The 24204-nt window shown below is 32.4% G+C and overlaps 1 protein-coding gene across 1 annotated transcript; it reads right to left on the bottom strand.

Annotated features, from left to right (window-relative positions):
• Positions 1 to 11989: 11989 nt before the first annotated feature.
• LOC132730311 (uncharacterized) lies at positions 11990 to 23869 on the bottom strand. Its single transcript, XM_060716198.1, has 9 exons — positions 23607 to 23869; positions 20750 to 20918; positions 19995 to 20128; positions 18991 to 19102; positions 17664 to 17786; positions 17004 to 17096; positions 16227 to 16372; positions 13926 to 14061; positions 11990 to 12593 (listed from the first exon to the last, which is right to left on the bottom strand). The coding sequence occupies exons 1-9, from the start codon at positions 23641 to 23643 to the stop codon at positions 12353 to 12355; spliced, it is 1191 nt and encodes a 396-aa protein (XP_060572181.1). The 5' UTR covers positions 23644 to 23869; the 3' UTR covers positions 11990 to 12352.
• Positions 23870 to 24204: the final 335 nt, after the last annotated feature.

Raw genomic sequence — 24204 nt, 5'->3', positions numbered from 1 at the left:
TAAACATTTAAAAAATAGAGGAGAAAAGTGATGCCGAAAATTGTCTTTCATATCATGTGTCAAAAACAACTATGTCAGCATTTTATGTAATTGCCTAAGTTCAGCTGTAATTAATTAATTGTGCAAATAAATTAATAAAAAAAAATATTGCAGAATCGCATTATATGTTTTCAATAATATTTTGAAAACAGTTACAATAAGTTCTAGTATGTATCTCTTATCATTCAATTGATTATTGACAGTTGAAATTACTTTTTGACACACGATTCTAAAAATGATTTTCCCCAATATTTGTCTTACAATTTAACATTTCTAATACTATTGTCTAATGTCATTTTCTGTTTATAATTTAATGTTTAGTTTATTTGTCAACATAATTTTTTGATATGGTTTTTGATATTGTTTTCCTGGTATTTTAAAGTAAGGATTGAATGTTCAACAATGCACAAAAAAGAAAACAACATATTCCCAGATAATGATGTTAAGAGAGTTGGTTTAACCCTTTCCCCCATGAGCATATTGTGAAAAATGGCCGTTTTCACTGAAAAGCCTCCTGTTACAAGTTCAAACTGCTATGAAACTATGAAAAATGCTACAATACTAATCAAACTTGGCACAAATGTTGACTGGACCATTGCCTTTGTAACGACATGCTCAGTCTTAAATTTCCTGTTACCATGGCAACGAGGGGACATCTCAAAATTGCCAAAAATCACTATTTTGCCTCGATTTTTTCCATCAAAATTTATTTCAAAGTGCTGCAACTTCTCAAGTGATTGAGATAGAGTCAAAGGCTTTTCAGCGTTGGTTACACGTTACATTATGATCGACCTGGGGTCATTTTTAGCCTCTCACAAGTCCAAAATTTTCTTGGCGATGAGGGGGACTCCGCCCCCCTTCAAACCCCCCTAACAGAAGGGGGCACATCCCCCTTCTGGCAACCCCCTGATGTATCTTTTGGATGGGGGACGGCGCCGAAAAAGTGCTCATTATTTTTAGCAACATTTCTCAAACGAAAACATGTGTTTGGGGCCCAAATACGACATTTTTTCACTAGTTGAGGCCTAAAAAAGGGGGGGGGGGTCAAAAGTGCGTTGTTTCGCGTATATATGGGGTAAAGGGTTAACAAAAAATGATCAAAAACTTTAGAATCACCTAAAAACTAGTTTTTCCATGTTAACATGTGGTCTTTCACCTAATTTTGGTGAAAAATTGTTGTTTTGTAACATTTATAATTTTTTTAGTTAACCCTTTCCCCCATGAGCATATTGTGAAAAATGGCCGTTTTCACTGAAAAGCCTCCTGTTACAAGTTCAAACTGCTATGAAACTATGAAAAATGCTACAATACTAATCAAACTTGGCACAAATGTTGACTGGACCATTGCCTTTGTAACGACATGCTCAGTCTTAAATTTCCTGTTACCATGGCAACGAGGGGACATCTCAAAATTGCCAAAAATCACTATTTTGCCTCGATTTTTTCCATCAAAATTTATTTCAAAGTGCTGCAACTTCTCAAGTGATTGAGATAGAGTCAAAGGCTTTTCAACGTTGGTTACACGTTACATTATGATCGACCTGGGGTCATTTTTAGCCTCTCACAAGACCAAAATTTTCTTGGCGATGAGGGGGACTCCGCCCCCCTTCAACCCCCCCTAACAGAAGGGGGCACATCCCCCTTCTGGCAACCCCCTGATGTATCTTTTGGATGGGGGACGGCGCCGAAAAAGTGCTCATTATTTTTAGCAACATTTCTCAAACGAAAACATGTGTTTGGGGCCCAAATACGACATTTTTTCACTAGTTGAGGCCTAAAAAAAGGGGGGGGTCAAAAGTGCGTTGTTTCGCGTATATATGGGGTAAAGGGTTAAGCATATTTTTATCGAGTAACATTTGTAAAACATTTACGTAACATACAGAACTTTAAAACAATATCACAATGAAGTTGATTAAACTGAAAGCTTCAGCTTTTTCAGCCTTTTTGTAATTTTCCCGAACTCAAGTGACTTGATGCTACCGTCATACATGTTTTAATAAGCACGTAATATAACCACATTAAGGAAGCTTGTGTTTTATGTATATGTATTAATAGAAAATATTGAAAGTTATTCTTTGTTCTCATCATAAATATAGTTAAGGAAACGCAACCATATTACATATTTGTTGTATGTATACTATGTATTTTAGACCAGAGGCCTTAGAGCACAAATGCATTTCTCTAACTTAAAATTGAAAAAAAAAATGTCCGTAAAATGTATAGTGTATTAAATCGTTTGTTTCAAAATTAACATTGTTCAGTATTTCTGGCGTGATTTTCAATAAAAAAGCATTAAACAATATATTTAGATGCAATCAGTACTTGCTGCAATCATAAAACATAAAAGTGTATGATTTGGAGGAGGAAAGAAACGAAATAGCATACTCGTTTTAGAAAAAAACAGCAATAAACGGTCTTAACCACAAAAAAGATATTTCACGTAAATGTTTAGAGAGTAAATACAAAACTTTTTAATGGATTTCTTATTCATTGTGTTCTAAGAATAAAAGACATTATACATATTATGTAATATTATATTAAAACCGAATATTTCTTTGTCTTTTATTTATGCAATTTATGTACGAATTCGAACATGTAAATCAAATTTGCTACATTATTATATTTCGCAACTAAATAACTGTACTTATAAATATACTGGAAAAATTAAGAGAAATAAAAGACAACGAAATATAGCAAGGTTTTTTCGTTTTTTTTTTTTGTTGGTTTTTTTTGTTGTTGTTTTTTTTTCCCGTTTATATTGCACTCCTAGTGATTAAATATTTATGCTTAATTACAATTAGGACCGTTGATTTTAAGCACATGTGCTTTTATTTATGAGAGTGTGGTGCTTTTAATTACAACCCTATTTCTGAGAAACAATTATATCATGAATAGAGATATACGTAAACAACCGTTAATATTCATAAAAAAGTAGACACTCAGAAAACTTTGAATGCGTTTCTCCAAGGAGTTTAATTGATTTACATAATACTTTTAAAAGAACCGCGTGAAATAACATTAATGTTTTCCAGTGGATATACAAATGCATTCATGGTGTTTAATTATGTTAAGTACTCTACAGTTAATCAAATAAAACTATATGAGAAAACGTTCTAATTCTGAAACTTGTTCTTCTTTTCTTTTTGCTATTCCAATTCCCTTGCCTATACGTTATTCTCCTCCGCTTTTCACCTTCTCTAAATAATAATTATTTGCCACCTGTTAAAGTTACAGATTTGTAAAGTTCTGATTGACATTGCAAATTCATTTACCAGATATTTATTGTCCTTTGTAGAGATGAATTACATGAAACTGGTTTTTCGTTCTTTAAGGCTCATAATGTTTCAATCATGCTATCATCCTGATTTCACAAAAACTTGAAAATTTTAATATCTTGTCAGTGTCCAAAAAAACACATTTGACATATAGATTAACTATCTTTGCTTAATTTCCTTTGTTGGTAACTGGTATGATTATAATGGATTAGTATTTTGTATGGAATTCAAAAATCTACATTGTTTACATTTTGCTACCTTTATGACACATCACTAATTACTTACTGTCTTCCGCTATTAAAGGAGTATCAAATAAAAGCTTCTTGTAAAATTCAATGATCAAGTTTTCGATTAATGTTTTGGAAACAGAGAGTTTCCAGAACGGGCATAAAGTATGTTACACAAATAATTTTAAGTTCCAGATTAACATAAAAAATGTTTATATCATTCGATTGGAACAAGTATTATAAAAAGCTGCATGCCTTCAACCACAATATTTAAAGAAAATCAAACTTGAGCAAAATTTGTAACATTTGCGCTAAAATAATTCCGTTGCGTAATTTAGTCAAACCGGTTCAAATGTAAAAGGAGCAGTAAAAATTAGGTACACGTTTCACTCAGTCATAGTGCAAAGTGCAGAGTGATATGGTAGCTACAATATTCACCGAACATTTCTATTTTTCGGAACATGAAATAGTAAAACGTTTTTTAGAAAACAATGATCGATTTATACAGTTTAAAGGATTAAAACGGAATGAACCATTGCTCATAGTGTTAAGTAACTTAAATGACATTTTCCGATGTTTCCTTGTACCGATTTGTTCATATTACACATTTCAGGAGTAACAACAACCATTAATCATTTGTTTGTTTGTGTTTGTGTGGCGGGGGATTAGAACATATAATAAAAAAGATTGTTCGTGAACTTAGAATATATTGAGATCAATATGGACAGAAAATATTCCTAGAAAAAAGAAGAAATCTGTTAAAGCTTATTAACCCAAACACATTCGCAGAATTGTATGACACCGCCCTGAACACATAATGACATATAATAATGCCAAACTATTACTACAATAAATTGGATATGACTGGTTTTAAGTTAAAAACAGCGAAACGGATAAAAAATAAGCACAATTTATAGTCTGTACGTTGTCATAAAATACAGAAACCAGCGACACATTCATCACTATAATATATTGTGAGCAACACCATGAAAGAAGTGACTCGTCTTACATAAATGTAAAGCCTACTTTCCGACAACAATGCAAACATGCAGTTGTCACCGACCAAAACTCCCATGATCACTCGAACACACTAGAATTCAGCCATCCAGCATAATTAAACATACATTTCATTTTTCAATTTATGTTAAACTTTAATGTGTTTTCTTAGTTGATCAACACAATTATTTTTGTTTATGCCAGTGTCAGTATAACTTGATTGAATGACAAGCCATGTTTTCTTTTAAACTACATTTGATTTATGAAAAGAGTCGTCAATGAACACAATTCAAATTACTGATTAAAGAATAGAACTCTTATTATTTTGAACTGATGCATCTATAAACAGAATACTGCTACGCTTTGCCAAAAATTGTTGTTTTATAAATAAACTAGTGTACATTTCGATGATTGATAAAACATTTTTTTTTATAAAATTATCTTGTTTAGTAGAGAAAAGTTTAGTTATAACATTTCAATAGATTGATTTTGTAACGTTCGTAACAAAATTTTGATTTTCACCTTTATCATGCGGAATTAGCCGCTTTTATCGTACATGAAAAAATAAATCATATTTGATATTAGACACACCTTTTTAACTAAACAAAATGTTTCTATGCTACATTTCTAGTCGGTCATGTAATGTTTAATATGGAAGAAAGTTAGATATATATTAATATATTAAGAGAATAAAGTATGTGGTAATGTCGCACAGTTATAAGAACACAAATCTCTATTCGACGCCTTGAAGAAAAATAACAAAATAAAATATTTGGCATTTCGACATGTATAATAGGAAAATGTTTTACAATGTTTCGATCCGACGTTTTGAAAATTTATAGAAATAAGACTGCATAGTCACAACTAAAAATAAGAAAATAAAAATCTATTTGTAGCACCATTGTTATTATTAATAAATGACAAAGAAACACGGTTTGAAATGACTGTAAATTCGTGCAAACGTGTACATGTATACAAACATGTATTGTTTGGTCAGTGGTTATGAACCTTTAACAAACGTGCCGGATAAAGTAATAACTAAGTTATTTATGGTAAACAAGTGATTTTCTAGGGTATTTTCTTGACATATGCTCAAAACTACAAGGTTGTAATATGGTGGCTGAATTGTGGCATGACGTACTTTTGCTCCGCGGAGAATCAAAGAAAAGCGTCGAAAATACGACAAAGTGCCTACTTTGGCGAAATATCCCTCCGCGGGGCGCCATGGAAATACACTGAATTACGACAAAGTGACTACTACGACAAAGTGATTACTTTGTCGTACTTTCACTCTGCGGGGCGCCGAGCGAATATACGAAAAATAACCTCTTTATTTTTTTTTCGTGTTTCGTTTCGCACCCGAATTACTTGAATTTTTGCACCTCTTAGCTCCAGCAGGTGAGGTGATTTTGACCTCTGGTGTTGCACTTTGTAACACCTGAGGTTAACCAAAATCATCTTTCCTGTTTTAGCGCTATATGACCTATACTGTGTCGGTGCGCCGTGAAACCAAACAAACAAGTCTAAACTGAAATACGTGACAAATGATTTACTTTACAATATTGATTCCCCAAGAAGCGCACTTAAGTTCTTTAGCAAGTATAAATTTTACAATTGCCGACATAATACTAAAAATAAATGAAAATATAAATGAGAGAGTATGATGAACGATTATTTTATGATAAGTCGTAAAACGAGATAAATATAAACACATGTGCTTAGAACCGTTTTATTATTCTAAAATATGAGACTGGGTAATATACAGAAGCCTTTCGCGTTAAGTTGCAGTTATAAGAGAATCTTTAATACCAGTTTTATTACGAACAGACATCTTTACTAGTGCCCGTATGAAGCCATATATAATTCAAATGTCCAATAAAATAATGTTTGCTACAGAAACAAAATGTATGCATGTTTATATAAGAGAAACCGCTTTTGTATATAAAATGTATTATTGGTTGCGTTTTACGTCGCACCCATACAGTATAGGTCATGTCGACTTTTCGGCTAATAAATAAAGATAATACTTGAAAATACCTATGTTGGGAACTACAAATAAAATTCTAATTAATGATAAACATAATTTGAATTGTAGATGTAATATGATAACTTAAAGTAAAAATGGTTTAAGTTAACGAAGATTGTAAGAAAAGGGGATAATAAAGTGAGAAAAAAAATTCTGAACGGAGGCATTTGTGCTCTGGTGGCTAAATAGTTACAGTATAGTTATAGCGTTCTAGTGGCTTAATATATATAGCGTTCTAGTGGCTTTATAGCTATGGCGTTCTAGTGGTACAATAGATTCAGCGTTCTAGTGACTGAATAGTTATAGAATTCAAGTGGCTTAATAATTATAGTGTTCTAGTGGACTAATATTTATAGCATTCTAGCGGCTAAATAGTTATAAAGTTTCATTGCCATAATAGTTACAGTGTTCAAGTAGCTTAATAGTTATAGTGTTCTATTGGCTTAATAGTAATATTGTTCTAGTGGCCTAATATTTAAAGCGTTCTTGTGGTCCAACAGTTAAAGCGTTATATTGGCCAAATAGTTATAGTGTTCAAGTGACTTAATAATTATAGTGTTGTATTGGCTTAATTGTTCTAGAGTTCTAGTGGCTTAATACATAAAGTGTTCTATTGGCTTAAAAGTTATAGTATTCTAGTTACTAAATAGTTATAGTGTTACCGTGGCTTAATGGTTATAGCGTGCCAGTGGCTTAATCGTTATAGCGTTCTCGCGGACTAATAGTTATATTGTTTTAGCGGCATGATATTTATATTGCTCCAGTTTCTTAATAGTTATAGTGTTTTATTAGCTGAATAGTTATTGCCTTCAAGTGGCTAAACAGTAATAGTGTTTTAGTGACTAAATAGTTATAGCGTTCTAATGACTTAATAGTTACAGTGTTCTAGTTGCTTAATAGATATAGTGGTCTAGCGGCTTAATTATTATTGTGTTCCTGTGACTTAATAGTTAGAGTGATCCAGTGGCTTAATAGTTAATGTTTTCTAGATGTTTTGATATATATATATAGGGTTCTAGTGACTTTATAGTCTATTGTTCTGGCGGTTAAATAATAATTGTCTTCCAGTTGCTCAATAGTTATAGTGTTAAAGTGGCTTAATAGTTAAAGAGCTTTATTGGCTGAAAAGTTACAGTTTTCTACTAGCTTAATAGTTAGTGTTCCTTGTGGTATGTTCAGTAATGTGTCAATGTGCCGTTAAGCCCAAAAACATTAACAAAGAATTCACACACACACACACACACACACGCACGCACGCATGCGCACGTAAGTAAGATACAACGCTGAGACATAACAATATATTAACTTTGCATTGTTGATAATGAATTATTTACAGTATGCCATTGGAACTACCATATTTCACCAAGCAGTGGAACAATTTCCATCTACGACATTGACAGAAATTCATTTGTATTTTTCATCCTGTGGTAACACTTTAATCTGTTTTTCTTTGATGCATTGACACTTTTAATCTATTTAATTCAGTACGAGTATAATTTGATTTTTCGATTTTATAAATCATTGATAAGTCTACACTCCATGTTGATTAATGAAATGTCTCTGATGATTACAGATTAGAATTTTCTTTGTCTTGAAATCAAATAGTTTTGAAAGGAACATTAGGAAAGACTTTAACTTCAGTGGTATCAAATATCAGATTTTTTTTTAAATTCAACATTATCAAATTTCTATAAAGCAAATCAAAGGTTAGCCAAAACATCTTTTTTATTCGGTATGTTGCTCTGAAATCGTGTACTGTATATTACGACTTTAGCAAGCCAATAATGGCGACCCTCTATGTGCTGTTTGAAGTATCAAACATTTTAAATTAAATAGAAGTTGAACCATTGTGATTCTTTTAGATATTAGATATAAATTCATTGATTTTTGTATTGATTTTTTTTATAAATATTCATATTGCACACATCGGAGTATGATTAAAGCTGAAAACAGTTATAAGCATAACAGGAAATCAAATGTGACAATTCACCAGTCACGCCCTTAAAACTCACGTACCCGTCCTTTTCGTCTCTGCCAACTCTGTACGGCCACTCCCCTCGGCTTCAGTAAGGAAATCAGTGTAGCTGGTTTGTAGAATTTAACTACATAATAAGTTTCACCTCTAGGATCTGCCATTTTTGTAAGGAAACAAAGCTACCAGTCAGTCTCCTTGATCAAGCAAAGTTCGATCAATCTCCAAATCTCCTACCGATAAGCCATGCCTCTCAACCACGTGCAAATACCGAGGGGAGAAAATTCTTACAATACATGTTTAGTCAGCCAATGAAAAGTCGAGAAAATCGCATGCATCATTCTGTATTCATTAGTCGCCGGTAGAAACCGGCGACTATATTTGTAACAGTTTAATATTATACCTATGGTAGGAGAAGGCATTAATTTCTGTAAATAAAAGCATAATAATTACTGAACAATTAAAGACTACAATTGTTTTCAGTAATCTCAAAAATTCAAACATACAATAATGTTGCTCAATGAAATGAAATATTCAAATATTGACATCGTAAAAAGCAACATTACAATTTTTATAAAATGAATTAACGACGTATCCCTATGGACCAGTCATTGAATTTAGGGATGCTTTTACTTTTTTAAAGTGTCAAGCGTTGCTATTTTATGATGAATAAATCATGCATGATATTTTAAAATGACACTTTTAAATTATCTGGTTGTTTGTATCTTTTGAGGCCTATTCTATTTTTTTATCTTATTTTATTATTAAACAGTTTCTCCCAGAATCACGTGACTACACGTTGTTATGTTATTGTTATAAAATCTATTAATAGTAACAAATGGGCTGATAAGATATAGACATTACAGGTAACTAGCTGATAAAGTGCAAATCAAAGTAATTTTGTATGAAAAATCTCGGTATAACAGTAGGGGCCGGATTCGTATTGGATACAAAGAGAAAACTAATAAACCAGTGATAGTTTTATCCCACTGAAAGGCAATTAAACGTTAACTATATCGTATGTAACGACAGGAATATTGATTTCAGCCAAATAATATATTTTTTTCGATAGTGCATAATAATATTTTTTTATGCAGACACCACTTTTACAGTAGAATTGCATTGTTTTATGCAATAATTAAGCATATATATTTTTCATAGTCACTTTTGCAAATATTCGATGATCGGTAATAATTTGTCGGCAATTATCGGATGCTCAGAAAAACCATACGGAATTCAAATGTATGGTACAACGGTATATGTATAAAAAGTAGAATTACAAGTAGAATTATAATCATATTATTTGCTTTACAAGCCTTGATGACAAGGTGTTTAGATTTTAAGTTAGTTTCAAATTGAAGACTGTATAGGTTCATTAAATCAGGTACGTTAATATACATACCTGATTAAATTGATTTTTTATGTTTTCTTTTTATAATACTTTTTGTATTTTGCAAAACTTGACCGTTTATCAAAATTATGAAATAAAAAAAGTGCTAGAAATGAAACACACGATTTATCAAACTTATGTTTCATAAAGTCAAAAGATATATTATAAAATTCAATTTATGAAAACTACAGGATTTGTCCGAGATTCGAACTTGCGCCTACTACATGTACATGTAGGTTACAACTCCGTCATACTTACCACAAGGCCATCGAGCAGTATCAATTGATATTAATTATACACGTAATTATACTTACAATAAAATCGTTAACATTAATCATAAAAAGTTATGTAAGGCAAACGAAACAGCTCCCGAAAATTATTGAGTCTCGTGTAAATATTGTCAAACAATACTAGCTTATTAAATAATGAATAACAGTTTCTTGACAAAAATTGCTAAAGCAAGTTTGCTTCAAAAATGATGTTTTATTATAACATAGCATAAATCTATTGCATAAAACTCTCAGCAAGAAATATATAATTGTGGCAAGTAAATGAAAACGTGTTTATGAATAAACATTACTCAACTTATTGTTCCTCTTTTCTTTATACTCGAACCATTAAACTGATATTTTCTTTAATTTATGATAATACAATCATATTTCTATCCGGCGACTTGATGCTTTAGCATCAAAATCTCTACTTGTACACTTTAGTTCCTGTATGTCTGACATCAATATGTAAATCTTTGATGTTACAAAAATGTTATTTAAATAATATTCAATTTGGTAATTGTAAACATGTAGAAATTTGCTATTTGCTACAGGAGACACTCTGGTTAACAACGTATGGCTACTTTTTTTTCTTTCTCACATTTTATAATAGCATCCCTACATGTAAATACTCAGGGAAAAAGGTATTTTAAAGAATCAATATGTTGTTTATTCCGGATAAGGCATGATTCTCTGTTATATGCGTGTATAAAGACACATAAATATGGAGACTATAATTAAAGTTCCAGTCAAAGGTTTTAAAAGAAGCCATACGCGCAATTACTTTCAGCATAATATAGGTCTTTACGAACAATTTTATTACAAATAGAAGCCGTATATATTGTACAGTTGAACTAGAGCTTTGTGACACCATATCAAGTATAATCCTGAAGTCATTTTTTTTGTAAAATTCCCCTCAATACAAAAGTTTAAGTCCGACATATATCAAGTCAAGTTATGCAAATTCTCAGCAGTACAACTGTTACAGTCTATGAGTTTGTTTTAGAGATAGTTTGTCAGGAAATATCTGATAAATAAATCGGAAAAAAACTGTCTTGTTGCAACTTTTCTCTTCTTGTTTTTGTTCGTTTTTGTTTTTCCTATTATTCATTTAAAAATTAAAACGAGGAAAATAAAAAATTACCTTAAATTTGAACTTATCGACTAGCGCAATACACAGATATAAAGGTGTGTTAAATTGACAGAATGACAGTGACAGCAAGGTATGAAAGCATACGGAGAACTCTATCTAGAAAAATGAGGCTATAATACGATAGACATTTATTACAAAGCTCTATGATAATACATAATAATTATGATAATTTCGGACAAAGTATAAAACATTGACATAATTAGATTAGTAGCAAATGCTGTAGTTTGTGTATGAGGAGCTGTAGCCTGGTTCCTCATACAAAAAAACTTGTTTACGTCACTTATAACATCTAACCAAGAGCAGGTAAACAACCGCGTTCCTTTGGTGTGAATAGGGAAAACTGTTCAGCACATTCCATTTAATATACTCGACTCAATTTTTAACGCTAAAAAAATTATTAGACACAGCCAATGTAAAAAAAAATTATAAGACACAGCCAATGTACTGTTTACATAAGAAATATAAGAGAAAATATAAAATAGGCTCATTTGTGAAGGAATTTCGGTGTTAAAGACACATCCAACTGCTGATAGTCTCCAGTTGCTGGTCCAATTATGTTATATCCCAAGTTTGATGGAATGTGTCAAGGAGTTGCAATTATTGTTTGTATGTTAAAAACCGGTGTGAAAGAAAACCAAAGAAAAAAATTACTTCATTTTATTCTAAAATGTACAGTAATATAATATTCAAATATATAACTAAGGGAGGCAAATAGAAACCAAATGCTTGCCCTTGATCATTCATTGATTGTCGGCCCTGTTTTCCTAAAAGGTGTTCATATAAAACAGTGGAAATAAGTGTGTACAAATGTGTCACTGAACTCAAGTACGTCTAAACCTTGCTCAATACTTTTATATTTACACTCAAACAGTCAGGATCTTGTGGTTTAAGGTATGTTGGTGTATCACATAAGATCGTACAATAACTACGTCATGTTACACTTCCGTGAATAAACTTCCTTATACAAAAGTTTAAAGAGAGAGTTAAGAATCTGGAGACATGCAATTATTTTAGACGAAATACTTTCAAGTATCTTGTAACAGTACACGTAACTAGCAACATTATCCAGGTGGCGGGTGCGAGTTTACTTGAAGCAGACGTTCTTGCACTGATGTAATTTGCAACGTTTACTGGACAATGGCAGGACGCAGGCATCGAACCGCAAAATATGGCATTCAGATGAGCTCCGTTGAGGACGCAGTCCTTCAATACGTTCTCAATACAATGAGTTGTATCTTCGTATAACCTTTGACAATGAAAAAAAAAGACAAGACAATTTACCGAATTATCAATATTAATGATTAAAAATGCTTTTAGTTTTATTTCTCAAAAGCTTTTTAATTTTAGTGTACTTTAACAGCATCCAAAAAGTTGTTCAGTGGTCAATTACCTAAAAAAAATTTCATCTATTGTTCTTTGGCAATAAGTGCAGTTATAGTGAATTAGTATTTTGTTTGGAATTCAAAATTCTAATTTCTTTACATTTTGCTATTTTTTTTTACAAATAAATTTACATTTGAGCCGCGTCAGGACAAAACCAACATAGTGCGTTTGCGACCAGCATGGATCCAGACTAGCCTGCCCATCCGCGCAGTCTGATCAGGATCCATGCTGTTCGCTATCAGTCTCTACTTATAAGCTTGGTAAGCGAACAGTATGGGTCCTGATCAGACTGCGAGGATGCGAAGGCTGGTCTGGATCCATGCTGGTCGCAAACCCATTATGTTGGTTTTGTCGTGACGCGGCTCATTTATTGTTGTTTATTTTTTGTCAGGCAACAAGCATCTATCAATCTCTAAAACAATTACTTAAAATTTTTGCAATTCATGTTTGACCTTTCTAAAGAAGTAAAAGCATATTTGGTGGACCAATGAGTAACTTTTTGGATGCTATGAAAGTAAACCAAAATTAAAAAGCTTTTGAGAAATAAAACTAAAAGCATTTTTGACGCATAACGGGCCTTTAAAGTGTATCAAGCTATATATCTGCTGCAAAAATTCTTGTTTGAATGGTGTTGAAATATTGTATGAAAGAAATTTTTATTAAAATTACGTACAATATTTATGTGTGTTTAATAATAGAGGCATGTTATGTTATAGCGCTTTCGAGAGTCAATCATACGATTATGGAAACAATATAAATTCACTTTTGATAAATCTATCAAAAATAGTTCGTAAGATATAGCTTTGTACCCTTAAAGAGAATAACAACTAAAAATAGCACAGCATGAACGTCACAAAAATAAAACTAAGAAAGAAATTCACCGGTTTCAGCGTTTAAACTCAGCTATTTAATATTGTACAAAAAAGCTGAGCTTAAGATATCAATACATGTACCATCATAGGTGATCAGTTAGAAATTATACCGGTTTTAGAAGTACTTATTTATTTATTATAAATAAATTTTAAGATCGCAAAAAAAAATCGAACAATTCCGCCATTTTCCATCAGCTTAACATCTCTATTAATACACTTATTTTGTCGTATCATATATATCAAATACGGAATGTACCGAACTCAGCCGAACTATAACATGTTGCTATACAAGGAAATACTTTGACTCAAGATTTTTTCCTTACCTGCAGATTTCATTAATTGTCACATTGCCCCCCTTATGTAACAATTGTGTCTGTTTTTCAAAACCTCTCCCGTAGATATTGTTTATACAATGCTCGAGTTTTTTCCTGTGGGGATGCTCACAATGATGGCTTTTATCTGGAAATAATAAATAATCTATTTTAAAGGCCGTAAAACCTAGAAACATTTCTCAGGCACAATGATGTACTTTACTAAATATAAATCAAATAGAATGTAAAGATTTTCTAAGCTCAGAAAGGGAAATAATTCAAGTCAAAGTTAAAAACTAGGGTTGCGGGCCTTGAAAAGTAATGTAAATTATGGTCTTGCAGGCAGCGTGAAGTTTCTAAAAACCACTTTCAGAACACGAGGAGATTTATGTTGCCTAGGAATCTTTATCTTAAGTCATACCGTACTAAAGTTATGGGGTTTTGGAAAGTGACCTACTACCATAGTCATAAGACATTTTCAAAAAAGATCTGATTACTTATCTTAAGTTTATACAAGGTTAGCTTTTAAAAAAGCTAGTAGCGACTCGCTTCGTAATTTTTTTCAAGGGGTGTGTTTAAATGTAAAAATGACAGTTCTGTTAGCTGAAGAGACTTCAGCGAACATCAAAATAAAAGTGAAGTCAACACTGGCCCGGTGCCCGATGGCCAGTGTATATAAGTTCAGGCCAATGTAAATTTAAGAAAATTCTGTTAATTATTTAGTAGAATAAATTCAAAACTGGAATTCGGGCCAGTAAATTCAAAATCTTAAACTCAATGACTGAAAGTGATATATAAAGTTCTCTCAGTTAAACCAAGATGAGTATGAGTATATATGAAGGTGCATGTAAACAGATTGAATGAAGAACCTATGTCTATGCACATTTACTCTATGGCCTGTTGACCTTGACCACAAAATGTTAGATAGGTAGATTTCATAAAGATGTCTCTTTATACAAAATTAAGTTGTAATACATGAATGTTATTTAGTATTGGAATGAGAGGCACAAGTCCTAAAGTAAACACAAGTTGTCAATCAATTCAGCCAGAAAAGCCGGGATCCTATTAAAAAATATAGGGATCCCGGAAATTGACCAGTCTAAGAAGATGTTTTTCAGATAAGCCGGGATCCTATTAAAACATATAGGGATCCCGGGAATCGACCAGTTCAAGAATATAGTTTTCAGAAAAGCCGGGATCGTATTAAAATGTAAATAGATCTCACGGATTGGCCAGTTCAAGTATATAGTTTTCAGAAAAGCTGGGATCGTTTTAAAACATATAGTGATCCCGGGATTTGACCAATTCAAGAAAATAGTCTTTGATTTTTCCAATTAATTAGGCATATAATTATAAGTATTGTGATTTCTGCATTTTAAGTTTGTTAATAAATAGCTCTAAATATATCTATATTCTAAGTTAAATTAATTTAACGTTCATTATATATAATAAAAAATTAACGTTTAATGGCCTTTCATTACGACAACAATCAACACAAATATAGTTCATTAGGTTTTTCCTCCATATCTTATACGATCCCGGATCCCGGGCGTCCCGGATCCCGGCCAGTAAATACATACACTAAATACCGGAAAGGATAAAACGACCGGAAAAAAAGGAAAAATAAAAAATGCACAGAACCAGATGTACACTTATGTTAATTAACCAAACGAAAACTTACTACAGAGAAAACAGGTGAAATCGCTAAATCAGAAGTCAGTGTAAATATGATTTATTGAAAAGAATTCATAAAGACAAACATTTTAATCATCATTATATCTTTCCGCTTAAAACAATACTTGCTGATTTTTAAAAATGGCGTGAAAATTGAAGGTTTTTTGACGCTATGTAAGATTAAATTTGATTGGCTAAATAATTTTGGATCCTAGCCCTGATAGATAAATTTTGTAGACAGCTGGAAGCCAAGCTTCGATTAAATTTTTGGATAGCTTCGGAGTTTTAGGTTGTTTCTCAGTAAAATCCTACCGTAATACCGGCTCGCCGTGGCGAGCCGGCATAAAAGATACGTGATATTTTACTCTTAAAAGAAAAAAGTACACTTATGAATAAGGGAACACCTATCGTCAAGTTACGACAGATTTTTGCACTTAGGATTTTCTTTTGTGAAAAGGAAATTTACTGAAAGATTTTGTACGACAGAAACTTGTCATAAGATATTTTGTGAAAATGGCTGCTGTATGTGATTTCTCAAGAGAATATCCGGTACCTTCAGAGATGGATAACGCGCCCAAGTTTAGCCGGAAGTTGTAACAGATGGCTACAACCATACCACACGCTAAACTCATGACCTACCTTTTTCTTTTTGAAAATCGCATCTAAATCGTTCATAGATCATAAATTTGTCAAGTTCGAATTCCATATTGTGCCAAATATCATCGTGGTGTAATGAATCCAGTCTCTCCATTTGAAAACATTGTCGCATAGTCTTAACAGATTCGCTGAAACGAAAATAAATTAAAGTATGAAAATAAAAGAATAAATAGAACTGTAACGAGTGCATTTCAGTCTTTGGTCATTTTTCTTTAAAAATGGAGATAGTGACTACAACAATAAATCAGCACGAATGACGATTTTAAGCCGAAAATAACGGATCTACTTGTAATAAATTGTCGTAGACTTTTAATTGTTTTATTTTATATAATTATTTTCTTTAATCTACCCTTTGCTGTTCAAAATAGTGGAATCCATCTTTTACTCAAAGTTTTTCAATTTAAATCATTAACAGGCGAAACATTCTGCTCCAGTGTTAGCAAGTCCTTGTTATCATTATATGCAGTTTTTTTTAACGTTTTGCTTACAATAATTTTCTACCACAATCGAACTTGACAAAATGAAAAACACATAAATACTCACAATAGTCGATCGTTAATTAATGCGTATGATACGGCAATTCTACAATTAAACGAAAAGTGTCCCGGAAAAGGACATCATAGCGAACTGACTAGATATTCACGTTAACATCTGATATTTCAAATTTTTCATGCTTCCAAATATCACAAGATCATCTCGTCGTTAATTTCATCAGAGAATTTCCTATCATTAAGGTGATGCATACGATAAATAACTTACTGACATTCGTCTTTTGTTTGGTATTTACGTTTCTTTGAATTCGGATAGAAAGCGTTCCGAATTTTCATACACCGATCCGTTTTAGACTGTCCGCTGAAATAAAAAACAAAACATTCTGAATTATATTTTGTATATCTTTCTGTTTTAAATGCCCTTGCTGATCTATGTAGGACATTCAAATCTTATGTTTTAAGGCTTTTGGACCTCAGTGGAATTCCTTTAAAGGTCATAAACATCAAGATCGTAAACATAATCAACCTATTAAACGATACTATAGTAAACAGTATTCTACGTATATACTGACAATAAAATGAATGCTAATATACCGTGCTGGAACTGAAAGTTTTTACCCTTTTGTCACCATAGCTAAAAACAGACTGTATGCCTGTCCAGTTTGACCAGGCTCTATATATACGGTTAGCTGACTCATTTTAAATTTTCATGTTGATATCCCAGAACAGAAAAAGGACAGTTCCTGGTATACGGAAGCTGGGAAAGTTCTTTTAAGACAATTAACATGGTCCAGTATAAAATCAAGTATTGCTGTGGGCGCATTCATGTTTGCGTGTTTAGTATAAACAATTTGAATAGTCGAAGACTTCATACTAACTTGTATAAGTACAAAGGTATACGAAAATAAGGTTTATAAAATAGACTTACTACTTTGAACACTTCATAGATAGAAATGACTCCGACAACTTTGACCAGAAATATCGAACGGTTGGTGGGCAGCTGCTCTTATAAATTCCCCAGTAGCATTCCCTCAATGTATCGTGAACAATGCTGGAATGTATGTTTTTTAATGAAACAAACATTCTTGACAAATGTCGCCGATGGACACCATACATGCAAAAAATGACAAAAAAGGAAACACCTTAAAGCAGAATGTCTCAAGATTCATACTAATTTTCATAAAAATTTTGAAAATGTATTTACGATGTAAAAGTAAATAAGAAAAAAAAATGCACATTGTAACGACACTTCCAATCTACGTGAATTACCAAAGAAATGTCAAAATATTCCAAATAAACCCTTACTGCGTTAGTCAGTAAAAAATATGGTGATGAATACTGAAAAATCAGTCATTAATTGCACATAACATGTAAATTATTTCTTGAATCTTAAATCATTTTAATTTTTTACATTTTTTTCTCAAGTTTGATTTTCTTGAAATATTTAAGCTCATCTTGAGGTGTGCATCTTTAAAGAATATACAGGAAAAATATATTATTTGATACAAAAGTTTAGCGAGCCAAATGAAAGAAAAATGTTTAAACAATAAACGAGTCTTAACAAGTTTAAAATCAATTTATGCATTTATCATTTGTTTCAAGTATGGTAGCTAATTATGGACATCTCTTATAGTAATGATTCGCAGGTTATAATAAAATTTTACTTATCCTAGTGCCAAAATAGACAGAACGGTCATATAAGCCACTTTTCTGTAACATGCTTTAAAGTTTTGCACTACAATAGTCAGTTTATTAAAGCGCTTTAATCTAATATATACTAGTTTATGTATAGGTTAGAGTGCATATTGGGTGTTCTTCGTAAATAAGAAAGCTAAAAAGGAGCGGAGCTTGCGAAGCGACTGTAGCTTTCTTATTTACGAAGAACATCCAATATGTACTCTAACCGGCTTAGTGCTCCGCCCACTTGCGTTTTATAATATAAAACGTCCAGTTTATATAAAATCTGTTCTATTAAGATTTGTAACCTGAAAATTTGAAAAATCCTCGTCGGTGATTGGCTTAAAAAAATAGTCGAGCACTTAGGTTCGATGTAACTTATTGAAACGCTTCCAAATCCATTTCTGGAGCCAACTAGTACTAAACAATGTGGGTAAAGTTTCTTGCTCGAGGAAACAATGGTTTGTCTTGACAGTGTTTGAACCTACGCAGCCAATCGACGCGTATGCAAAACTGCCATATAATCTTGTTTCTCTTTTTATTTCATATTTTATATCTGAGCAATGTTTTAACTATACCTGCATGATCTCGACTCGTTGAAGGACTCTGTTCCGATAAGAAAATGTTCAAAAGCTGAGTTACAATTCTTAGGAACACTTGGTGTTGTACACTGAGCAATTTCCGCCGCATCTGAAAGAAAACCCCTTTTTAAGATAGTTGTTGGCTTCAGGTAAAAAAGAAAACCTGAGTTACAGAGCACACGCTTAAGTCATCATGTTTTTGTTTGTTTTTTTTTTTAATTCAAACCAATTTAGATTATTCAAGAGCTATAACTAATAGCCACTTAGAATTGTTTCATGTCAGGGAGATATAAAGTTAGCTGACAGAAATTCAGTGCTTCTACACCGTGACATACAATGTGGAAAAGCTTAAACGTCAATATATGAGTGTATGTGTGATTTTCGAACCCAAGCACAAAACTATCATTTCATTTATTGGGCAAACGTTAATTGCTTTTTCGTGATTATTTGTCAATTCAAGTGCCATAACTCCCGTGCGTTTTGATCTGTAATGCGATAATGATGGTTATCGGACTTGAATTACATGCATATAATATTCCCATATATATGTACGATGATTTTTTTCATTTATTGGGCGAACAATAAAAATTCGTTTCAATCGTTCACCAATTTAAAAATTTAAAACGATTTAAACATGGTAAAAATATCTAACAATTTTGTGTTTCTCTTATAACCCTAACCTAATACATGAACATGTGACTGAAATAGACTTGTCGATTTTTCTGTCTGGACAAAACCATTCATCACTTTTAGGGAACATTTCAAAATATTTACTGACTGAATTGTAAAAAATGCAGACCATGATCACACGGATGTTCCTGTTATACTGGTCTGCAACGGTTCAGTTGCCGCAAGCAGACTATCCTTACTTTAAATTACAGTAGGATTACTTAAATAAAAACACATTACAGTACATTGTTACGTTATTAATTTACATCCGTAACTTGAAAATGTAAACAAAATTACAAAAATGCAATCGGTTGAAAATTTATAAATTTTACCACTTTGTATCCGACACAGATGGGCGATATTGTGATCGAACTTTTTATGGCTAAAAACGTGCTTCAAAAATATGTCATTGCGTTTGATCTCTTTTAGATTGGCCGCAACACAATCCCCGAACTCTACATGTGACCTGTTAAAGGAAAGATTTAGGTTTAAATGATGATGATGACGATAACGACGACGACGACGATGATGATGATGATGATGATGATGATGATGATGATGATGATAATGTTAATATATATTCATGATGATGATAAAGTGATGATGATTATGATGATGATGACGACGACGACAATATAAAATAAGATGCAAGACAATCAAAATGATTTCTTAACAATTTTTTTCACACTTCAATTTCAACCGAAAATGACAATATTAAACTTGGAGTATAAATGAGGTCCGCCTATTAGTTTGCGAAATAGAGACAAAATTAGAAAACTTTTAACAAAATCAAATATTCTAATAAACCCTTTAACATAAATGAGCCGTGTCACGACAAAACCAACATAATGGGTTTGCAACCAGCATGGATCAAGACCAGCCTGCGCATCTGCGCAGTCTGATCAGGATTCATGCTGTTCGCTATCAGTTTCTATACTTGTTATAGGGTTGGTAAACGAACAGCATGGATCCGGATCAGACTGCGCGGATGCGCAGTCTGGTCTGGATCCATGCTGGTCGCAAACCAATTGTGTTGGTTTTGTCGTGACGCGGCTCAAATAAAGGTTATAAGAAAACAGCATCGTACTTGCATAACGAACTTATATCTGATATCTCTGTTTGATCTCTGCACTGGCATAGAGGCGATAATTTTTTACTCAAAGAACTGTTGGAGCAAATATCTGATGAGAAAATTCCCGGGAGGTCGAAATCATTTAGAGTGAAGGAACTCGTGCCCAGAACCATACAATATAAATCTGAAATGAGAAGGTGTAATTTTGTACTTGTTATGTATAAAGAGATACTATAGTGACATATAAATGTATGGTAATTTAATATCACTAGTTAACATAATTCTATCATGAATATACATCTTGCGACATCAAACGGTGGTGTTAAACGGCAAGGGAAAATTGTGCGACATTTAATTAACATTACCATTGCGACATTTAACGGCAAAATATTTTAAAACAATTTTGCAGTGGTTGCGGCATTTAGTGGCAATGCTGCGACATTTAGCGGCAGATGCGACATTTAACGGCGATGATGCGACATTTAGCGGCGATGATGCGACATTTAGCGGCAAAGATGCTACACCATTCCCTACTTCATTACTGGAGTTTAAACGTGAGATTTTATAATATCTGTCTACAAAGCTGACATAAAATACTGTCCTTAATAGTCATATCAAGTTAATGAAAATTAGCTGTAAGTCACTAATTGCAAGGACCATGCCATTCAATTTTGTTTTTTTTTTTTAAAAGACACATGTGCATTTTATACACACACAAACGAATAAATATGAACTGTTACTCCGGAAACAGAAGCACTTGACTTCATGTACTCAATAAGTATTCAGATTATTGTTATAACTAACCGTACAAAGGTTATGTATACAGTCACATTCTTCTGAAACAATTCTCAAAAACACATTGTTTCAATGTGTTTGTTTGTTTGTTTGTTTATTTATCTATTTATTATTTATTTTCATGAATGATTTAGTCCTTTTCAGAGTATCGCATAGTACAGTATCAGGATGGGTGGCCTTGTGACACTGTGTAGTATGCATATCATATTTTGTTCCAGGCAAATATTTGACAAAAACAGTATAGTACGTATTTTTCCGATAAACCTATTGTGCCTTTTCCAACATGTTTGCACCGTATACAGTTTACGGCGTACTTAGCTTATGCGTGAGCTGTATACGTTGATTGTAACACAGTATACAGCTCACACAAAATACAGCTTGCCGTTAGCTGTATACGTCAAAATGTTGCATACCACCCATTTTAGAAAAGATGGCCAAAATGGTGATCATCATCGGAGGACGAAATGTGCTGTTTTGGGTCTCGAGCAAAAAGCAACATAATGGGTTTGCGACCAGCATGGATCCAGACCAGCCTGCGCATCCGCGCAGTCTGATCAGGATCCATGCTGTTCGCTATCAGTTTCTCTACTTGTAATAGGGTTTGTAAGCGAACAGCATGGATCCTGATCAGACTGCGAGGATGCGCAGGCTGGTCTGGATCCATGCTGGTCGCAAACCCATTATGTTGGTTTTGTCGTGACGCGGCTCAAATGTGTTGTTTTGGGTCTCACGCCACTGTAGATTTTGGGCTTCAACGGAATGAATTGCAACTTTTTTGACTGCCGGGATAATTTCATTGTAGATTTGCAATCTTATGTCATATATGTTTTCAACAAAATGTGTTTTCTTTTTCAAGGTTGTGTAGTTTTGTATCAGAATTATCAGACGTATATTGCTTGTAGGACACTGACGGCAGAAACTTGAAATTAACTGTGGAGTGCTACCCAACGTGTGTACGTGTAGCCAAGGCTTTCCGAAAAAGCTTATAACGACAATGAAAACAAAATAAACGATTTCGTCGACAGATTATAACGTGTACTTTTATGAAGTGATCCGGAAATACTTACTGAAATACTTGATGGAAAGCTTACTTAAAATGACAACTTGCATATTGTCATAATTAATACATTTATTGTTTCAAACATTAAACAATGTATATATAAAATGTTCTTTATAACGTGCTGAGGTACTTTTGGAGAGACCAATATTGATTGTTAGTAAAAACAGAGCAAAGTTAAGTAACATCACTGGAATACGTAGGCAAATTATAATTATTGTTGTTGTTGTTGTTGTTGTCGATGTTGTCGTTGTCGTTATCGTTATTATCATTATTATTATTATTATTATTATTATTATTATTATTATTATTATTATTATTATTATTATTATTATTATTAGATAACTGTAACATACTTGCAAAAATAGACTTAAGAATACAATATCTTATGAGCTTTTAAGATATTATTTTATTTGGCTAAATAAAACAAATCTATACATGTATTTTATACATCTTTAAACGAGCATTACATCGAAATATCCAACAATATTCGATGCAACATCTAGCAAACATAGTCTTTAAAAATAGATAACATTTAAAGGCCCATATAATATTATGCCTCGGAAATGCTTATATCATTTTTATTTCTGGTATCTTGTACATTTTTGGTATCTTGTGACTGTTTCCAAACACATTCTCATTTGCCATAAACATCAACTATCATTTGCCTCTTAAGCTCCATTGAAAATTCATGATAATTCATATAGTGATAAGACATTTTGTATAGAAATCAAAATACCATGCACTTTGTTTACATTTTGCTACCTTTACGACACATAACTGGACATTCCGCGCTACTTTCTTCAGCTGTTAAACATCTAACATGCTCTTAATCCATTATTAAAATATCATTAAGAACATGTTTGATTTTTCGAATGAATTAAAAAAAAATATGGATTTCTGAGGCATTATTATTGTGCAGTTAATTTGCTTTTGAAATGTATGACAGGAGGGCAGGACAGGGCAGGCGGGCAACATTATTGTACCTATACTAACTTCAAACAAAGAAAGTTCACTTACACAAGTAAAAATTCATACTATATTCATTAATTCCCATTTTATTCACTAAATAGATCCGAAATTATATTTTTCAAACGTCACAAGTTTACATAACACATATCCGCACTTTATAAGTCCGGCTCGAATGTTTTGTTGTGTTTATTAAAATCTATTTTAGACGAGAAAAAAAGAAAATTAAAACTATTCAAATATTGAATTTTTGACAGTTTCTATGAGGACTTTTACAATAAATTGTAAACAGTTGTAAAATCTGATTGGTACAAACCATCTTGTTACGGCACTTGACATAATTGAAATTAACGGGGCGCGTGAAAGGGAAATTGTGAGAGTAATATATTGTATAGTCATTAGTGATAAAATCGTTTCCGCATTTAAGTTGATTTGGGGCAAATGATAACGTGCACTTGTTCAGAAATAGCAGCCAGTAAGCAACTAGATAAAGTTATATTTCAATTGATATCAAATATCCTAAAATAAAAGACTAACCTCTTAACAATCTTTTGGGTTTTTTTGGGGTTTTTTTGTTTGTTTTTTTGTTTCTTTTTATTATTTCTTTTTGTTGTTGTTGTTGTTTTTTTTTTACATTTAAAAATTCCTT

This window comes from Ruditapes philippinarum, unplaced genomic scaffold (genome assembly GCF_026571515.1).
Source record: "Ruditapes philippinarum isolate M1 unplaced genomic scaffold, ASM2657151v2 ctg1145_1_1_1_1, whole genome shotgun sequence".
Taxonomy (NCBI): Eukaryota; Metazoa; Mollusca; class Bivalvia; order Venerida; family Veneridae; genus Ruditapes; species Ruditapes philippinarum.
Note: the sequence above shows the minus strand (reverse complement) of the source record. Positions and strands in the feature narration are given on the sequence as shown.